Here is a 7,726-nt window from a genome sequence, read left to right on the forward strand (position 1 = left end):
ATATTACAAGAGTAAAAGTAAACATAACCATGATCTAGAATAACCAATATGATTTTCAGATATCCTTGGGGTAGTAAATAATTTAAAATCATCAGCTGTCTTGAGTATAAAAATAAATAAAAATAAATTTGTGAATATTAAGGTTTTAAAAAACGATAGACCCAATGCAGCACCCCCTACTCAGGCAAAATTTTCACTGAAGTCAAAGGGAGTTTTGCTTTAGTAGAGACTATAGGAACCAGGCTGTAGTTTGTCCTATTGGAAGTACCTTATGAGACTCTTCCATCTAATAATCATCATGGGGTTTCACGATGTCTCCTGATGCACATATTCATTTGTAGCACTTAAAGAGACGTAACTGATGGCACAAACAATAGCTAAACACTTCTGCATTAACAAGTAGAACATGTTCAACTTAAACTGGAAAACCTTTGGGGGCGACACCATCTTTTTGTTCTGTGTTTGTGCAACACCTAGCTCAATGGGGACCTGGTTCATGACTGGGGCTCCTAGTGCTACCACAATACAAATCATCAATAATAATGATATTTGCTAGAGAGTGGGTTGTCAACCTGAGCATTGACACCCTTTTGCTTTACACCTAGGGGAGAGGTAGGGGTCCTTACAGGGGCGGCTCCAGGCACCACTCAAAGGCCACTCAAAATCCCCACCGCTTGCTTCCTCTTAGATCTTGACTGCACAGTCTGTAGGAGAGGAGAAGAGGCAGGAGGAACTGACAAGGAGCTGTGAGAGGCCCCAGGGAATCAAGAAGAAAGGCAAAAGGCTCAGGAGAAGAGCCACTCTGCTGAATGGGTAAATCTGTCAGTCACTCCTGGCCTAGGAGGTGAAGAAGCCTCAGGGGCTTGGGACTAGTGGGGAACAGGGGCTGGGGGAATAAGGAGATATTCAGGTGAAGGGAGGGGGGAGGAGGGAGACTTTAGAGGCCAGGGTTAAGCAAGGTGGGAATGCGGGGGAAGAGAAGAGCACCCAGAGTTCTGGTGCTAAGTGTGTGTGTGTGGGAGCCCTGGGGGTTTCTGCTATGCCCCACTTGCCCTAAAGTTCACCAGCTGCCCCTGAGTTGCATGTGCTCATGTAACTCCTTCAGCTGAAGCCATATCATTGATCGTGCACAGCTGTAGCTGAGAGACCAGTGAGTATGTCTGCACTTGCAGCTGGGGCCGTGTGATTCCCTCCTCAAGGAGTCATACCTGTGTGAACTCCCACTGAGCTAGTCCGCTAAAAATAGAAAGTAGCCGCAGCAGGGTGAGCTGCACGCTGGGTTAGCCACCCTGAGTATGTTTCTAGGGTCTCGGACGGGTATGTCCTCAGGGCGGTTAGCGCCTCCTGCCACTCACTACATTGTACTTTGAGCATGCTCGTTCAATCAGAGCTAGCATGGGTATGTCTCCTCGAGCTGGGAATCACACACCCCGTCCCTAGCTCCAAGAGCAGACGTACCCTTAAGAGTGAAGCTATATTCAGACTAAGGACTTGGTGTACTCCCATATTTATTCTCTCTCAATGACACTTCCAGACCTGATTTGCTGCTTTACAAAGATTATTTCCCCCCAGCACTGCAAACACGACCAGGGATCTGGAAGCCAAGTTCTTTCTGCCTATTATCGTATATGTGTAGCAACAGTAAAAATTCTGTTCCAGATCCTCCAATAAGGCTACTTTGTACTACACTGACCACTGTTTCTGGCTGTAAATCTGGTTAACTCAGTCCCAGGACGATTGCCCCAGAGCTGGTGTAGAGGCAACACTACTCCTAGCCCTGGATGCTTGCACAGAATGAGGTCAGAGTAAAGAGGATGAGACCGGGGCACCCTATATTGCTCTGGTCCCGACTGTGGTTTCTGCCCTTTGGGGCAGTTAGCAATCAGTCTAAGGCTGCTCTGACTTACACGGAAGACCAGGCCTGTACACGATTGACTCAGTTTTGGAATAGCATGGGGGTGGGGAGGTTTTACACCCCCATTGCGCACACATCTCAACTTGTGCGGTGTGCAGTTTGGCCAGATCCCAGAATCTGATCGCTGAGAGATTCTCTGTATTAAAACAACAGAAGTCTATTTATTTTAATAGCCGTTTAAAAATCACTGCCAAGAGTTCCCTTTTGCTACCACCAGGTGAACAGAAATTTGTAGAAGAAGTCGTAGGATTTGAACCGAAAGCCTTTCTCTGTGACGTGGGGCTGGAAGGAAATCTTGTATCCTTTGGCTTCAATGTCCATTTTAATGCAATCCAAAAGGTCAGAAATGCTCGGCGTCGCCTTCCAGGGGCCGAACTTCACCACCGATTTCTTATCCATGTCCAAGCTGTTCAGGGCGTTGTGGCACTTGGCTGCATCCTCCTCGGTCCTGACCACACACACTGTGACGCTGGAGTGACGGGATGCTACCGCCTCCGCCCGGGCGATGCGAATCATCAGCTCGATGTTCTCGCTGTAGTTGGGCACACGGGCCAGAAACTGCTTCCTTGCCACCACCTCCCCAAAAATCTGAGGGGAGTCCTCCAGCTTCTTGACCAGAGGCTCGATGTCATAGAACAGTGCCTCTTTATACACGTCCTGGATGCACTGGGTGGGCACCTGGTTACTGCGGAGGTATTCCAAGATGTACTTAAAATAGGTGCCTGGCCTGTCAATGAAGAACCTCCCCTCTGAGTCAGTCCTGAGCTTGGGCTGGCCAGTAAACATGTCTGCCAGCTTGGAGCCAGGGTGTTTCTTCAGGGTGCTTAGGGTTGTTGTGTACACCTCCCCGCCAATGTTTAACTCCACGATCGGTGACAGCTGCAGTCACAGGGGGAAAATACCACACCCATTACAAGTCAGAGCAGCGGGAAATTGGAATTAACTGGCTAGTGTGTCACTGTCCCCTACTGGATGGACTTGGAACTGCATCTGAGTTCATATCCTGCTAATAGCTAACCAAGAGTCTGTCTAAGATACTTATATCATTCCCATTGCCATAATATCTAAGCACCTCACACTCTGTAATGGATTTCTCCACACAACACCCCTGTGAGGTAGGTGTGACGGTGTACCCCATAAAACTTCATGGGAATATGCTTATGAATGATATAACTGGAATATGTTTTATGCTACATATGCCATGTAACATATCTATGTAAAGGTTATGATCTACTGAATACATTCCTCCTGTTTGTATGCATGCATCATTTTTGTACTTGAAGTTAGGAATATTGGCTGTATACTTGCTTGATAGGCTTAGTAAAGCATTTGGTCAGCTTCTTGAGAAAGGAATGTGCAAATTAAGTGCCCAGTCAAGAACCACTTAAGCCAACAATGAACTCAAAGACGCCAATCCACATTGGAGCTTTCCCAGGAATGTGGCCTGGCTGGTAAGAAACTCAGTCATGCATGAACATATGACTTTCCCATGTGACTCCAAAACTCCATTTTGGACCTGGACTTTGCATAGAAGAGAGGAAGGGGTCTCCACCCACAAGAGAAAATCTACTTAAGCCCCTGGGAGACTCCTCCATTTTGTCTTCAGCTGGCTAAAGAGATAGCCTGTCTACCCCCAAGGAAACCTGAAAGAAATTGGAACAAAGGACAGTAACTACAGGGAGTGTGAGTGATTGCTGGACCCAGACTAGAAGGACACTAGTCTGTAAAAGGAAGCTTACTGGAACTGGTGAGGTTTTATCTGTATTCAGTTGTCTTAGACATAGACTTGCGTGTTCTATTTTATTTTACTTGGTAATTCACTTTGTTCTGTCTGTTACTACTTGGAACCACTTAAATCTTACTTTCTGTATTTAATAAAATCACTTTTTACTTATTAATTAACCCAGAGTACGCATTAATACCTGGGGCTGGGGCAAACAGCTGTGCATATCTCTCTATCAGTGTTATAGAAGGTGAACAATTTATGACTTTACCCTGTATAAGCTTTTATACAGGGTAAAAGAGATTTATTTGGGGGTTTAGACCCCACTGGGAGTTTGGCATCTGAGCATTAAAGACAGGAGCACTTCTGCTGCTTTCAGGTTAAGTCCGCAGCTTTGGGGCACGTGGTTCAGACCCTGAGTCTGTGTTGGAGCAGACGGGCGTGTCTGGCTCAGCAAGACAGGGTGCTGGAGTCCTGAGCCGGCAGGGAAGGCAGGGGCAGAAGTAGTCTTGGCACATCAGTTGGCAGTTCCCAAGTGGGTTTCTGTGATCCAACCCGTCACAGTAGGGAAGTGCCATTTTTCTCATTTTGGAGTTAGGAAGCTGAGGCACAGAGAGACTAAGTGACTTGGCCAAGGTCACACAGGGACTTGAACTTGGATTTCAGGTGAGAGTCCTAACTGCTGGGACCATCCTGCCTCTTCGCATTCCCCGTTAGCTCACAGAATAGAGGCCTATGACTTGGGAACAGGAAGTGTTGAGGTCTCTCCCTGCTATTGTGAAGCTTCAGTGAGGTGATAGCAACAAGCATGAGGACAACCAAGGATTTGTTACACTATTAATAGCTAAAGTTCTATTTCCCTCTCCCCTTGATTTGGGTTTTCCCTTAAGAGTTGGGACAAGAGCTGTGTGTAATTTTAGTAACAAAACCCCAAATTAGTTTTACCTATTTTGGGGCATTGTTATAAATCCAAAAGATAGACCAGATTAACTGATCATGCACCACTGAAATGCAGCCATTTCTGGAGTAGAAGATAACAGCTGTTTATCAGAGCACCCTAAAAATTTCCTATAGCATTTAGGCCATGAAGTGAAGAAGATACGCCAACCTAAAACTACAGGGGAATTTACTCAAATTTGAATTCCTGCAGGCCATAATGTCACCACTTTTGTGAAAAATGCCTTGGGATCTGTGAATGCCCAGAGAGGTCACAATCTTAGTTTTACTTCTGATGGCTCCTCCAGCAGCACAATACCCCCCAGTGCTGACTGGTGAAAAAGTGACACCTCACCCCTTTCTGCATAGCCACTTTATTGAGTGCTCAGTGCAGCAAAGTATGTGTGTGTGTGTGTGGGGGGGGGTGTGTTTCTTGTTTATTTAAAAGTCAGGGACGAAGCAGGTTTGTGGTCTCTAAAACAATTACACCGGAATGCAAGTCACATGCATTATACTATTACCACCACACCTAGCCACTCATCTGCTCTTTTTCCTGAACACAGGGCTTGATCATGCAAGATCAACTCCGTCAGAACTAATCACAAGCTCAAGGTTCTTTGCTGGGTCAGGTTCTGGGTGCTCAGGATTGAGCCTGTAGCCAGAAAATGTAGGGGGAACATGAAGGGTAACATATAAGCTTAGGCCCAAAGGAACAGTGAAATAAAAAGGGCCTGATTCGCCATTGTCCTGCACCTTGCACAGTCACTTACACCAAAGCAAAATGGGTGCACAGTGGTGTCATTCACATTGGGAAGCATTTCACACCCACCTGACAGGTGTAAATGATTGCGGCAGGTGCAGGGAAAAGGAGACCAAGGCCCAACAATATTTATATAGTGGAACCACACTCCATGTTTTTACACTAGCCCACAACCCAGTAAGTCCACCTGAAAACTAGCAACTTCACCCCACTTCCCAGCAAAGATCAAAGGGAAGCAAGGGCTTATACTCCTCAGCCTTTGCTCCTTTTACAGAAACTTTTACAAAGGGTTGTCGTCAATGGCTAACAGCAAACTACTGTCAAAGGAAATGAACATGTTTTACATTCACTAGTGCAGCTTTCTTAACAATTTTACCATCTTTATTTGGTTATTCACTAATTAGTAACTCTTGGTAATGTGGCCTAGTGGTGAGAGCATTAGCTTTGGACTCAGAGACCTAGGTTGTCGTCCTGGCTCTGCCACTGGCCTTGGACAAGTCATGTCCCAGCTCCGTGCCTCAGTTTCCCAATCTATAAAATGGGGATTATGATACTGACTTCCTTTGTCAAGCACTTTGAAATCTCCTGATGACAACCGTTATATAACAGCTGGGTATTATTACCAGTGACTCTCACTAAGGGCTAGTCTACACTTAGTGGCAGCTATGCCACTGTAGCACTTCAGTGAAGACACTACCTACGCTGTCTCCCCGAGAGGCGAATTCTCCTGCTGACTTAGCGCTGTCCACACCAAGGGTTAGGTCGATTCAATTGTGTTGCTCAGAAATATGGATTTTTCATACCCTGAATAGTTATACCAACCTAATTTCCTAGTGTAGACCTGACCTAGGTGTCCTTAATATTAGCATGAATTAGCGAACCTGCTATGCTAGTCTGGTGTCAATGTTCTGCAAATCTAAAATGCTGAGATAACTTTGTTGCAATTGTCAAGTATATAACACTCCATGGAGCAAGAGAAACTTGGGTCTTTTTTCCAACAAATACAAGTTAAACCCTTCAGTTCAGGAGTAGAAATCACTACCTAGTGCAGGCTGTGTCATTGCCAGAACTCTTGTGTCTAAGCTGGAGGCACCAATTTGGTCAGAATGGACTGGGTCACATCTCTGGGTGCTGGCTGACCCCAAAGCCTCAGAAATGGCAAGCAGGCTAAAAGCAGCGTAACATCCAGAATGTCCCACCCGCAAACTGCTGAGACCCCCACCAGACAGAACACTGCCAGGCCCCCTCACCGTTTGTAGGCTGCTCGTGACTTGTTTCCCAAGGGATCGGTGCTCTGATGAAATGCTCATCTCCCCCAGGCCTGCAGGGCAAAGGAAGGGAGCGGGAGGCTCAGAGGTACAAGAGGAACTTGCTGCTTGGCACTCAGATCACGGGCTTCTCTCTGACTCTCTCCCAGCTTCTGCCAAGGGGTACAGGATAGCTCCAGGCTCCCCTCTCTAATTCTCCCTCAGCTTCTGTGCAGTGGCTCAGGTCTGGTCTCGGCTTCTGTATGTGACTCCAGTCCAGCCACTGTCCTAAGGGCGCAAGTTTGCTCAGGTGCTGTTGTGCCAAAGCTTACAGGTGTGACAGAGCAGAGGGCTGAGCCTGTAAGCGGAAGTGTGTATTCATCAGTTCTCTGGCAAGTAGCGCACAACACCTTGCGAGGGGCAGGGTGGACCTGGGCTGGGTGCCTAGTGCATCCGCCTCTGATACCAGTGAAGTGACTAAACCCCAGATAATCCCTCCCAATGCACAGAGCCTGTCCGGGAGCACTGCCATGTGTGACGACTGTCTGGCTGAACTGGTTACACCCTGCTGTCCCAGCCCTTCGGCCTCCTCGCTCTGTTTAAAGACACAGTACGTGGGTTAGTCTGAACCATGGCTCACATGCGCTCTGGCCAACATGTTAAGACTCGAATGTCCATACGTGGCTGTGTTTCCTGGGTTGCTCAGACATTGATTAATTGGTGCAGGTAAAATAAGACCAAAGCCGAAGCTCCACTCAACCCTGAACCGTTTTTGATAGTTCACAAATGTTTGGTTAACATTCTCGCCTCACCCCATTTTTGATATACCTGGATTCACCTGGGATCAAAGGTGGAAATTCCTTGGTTGTGGTATTTCCAGCCTAGCTGGAGTCAGGCAGCACCGGAAAACTTGTGGTGGGAGGGGAGGGGAGCTATGCTAATGAGATTTCCAGCCAGATTTTTAAACCACAGAGGTTCAAAGAAGAGTGAATATAAACAGGAACTCCAAAGGAGATAGGGTGATCAGATGTCCTGCTATTATCGGAATTGTCCTACTATTAGGGGCTTTGTCTTATATATGCAACTATTACCCCTCTATCTTGGGGGGCACCCGGGAAGTATCCCAATTATTCCCACTTGCTAAA

General features: G+C 46.8%; 1 protein-coding gene across 1 annotated transcript; it reads right to left on the reverse strand.

Moving 5' to 3' along the window:
- Positions 1–7,320, reverse strand: KCTD14 (potassium channel tetramerization domain containing 14). Its single transcript, XM_039497101.1, has 2 exons — positions 6,585–7,320; positions 1–2,794 (listed from the first exon to the last, which is right to left on the reverse strand). The coding sequence occupies exons 1-2, from the start codon at positions 6,642–6,644 to the stop codon at positions 2,123–2,125; spliced, it is 732 nt and encodes a 243-aa protein (XP_039353035.1). The 5' UTR covers positions 6,645–7,320; the 3' UTR covers positions 1–2,122.
- Between the last annotated feature and the right edge of the window lie 406 nt (positions 7,321–7,726).

The sequence above is a fragment of the Mauremys reevesii genome, linkage group 1 (genome assembly GCF_016161935.1).
Source record: "Mauremys reevesii isolate NIE-2019 linkage group 1, ASM1616193v1, whole genome shotgun sequence".
Classification (NCBI taxonomy): Eukaryota; Metazoa; Chordata; order Testudines; family Geoemydidae; genus Mauremys; species Mauremys reevesii.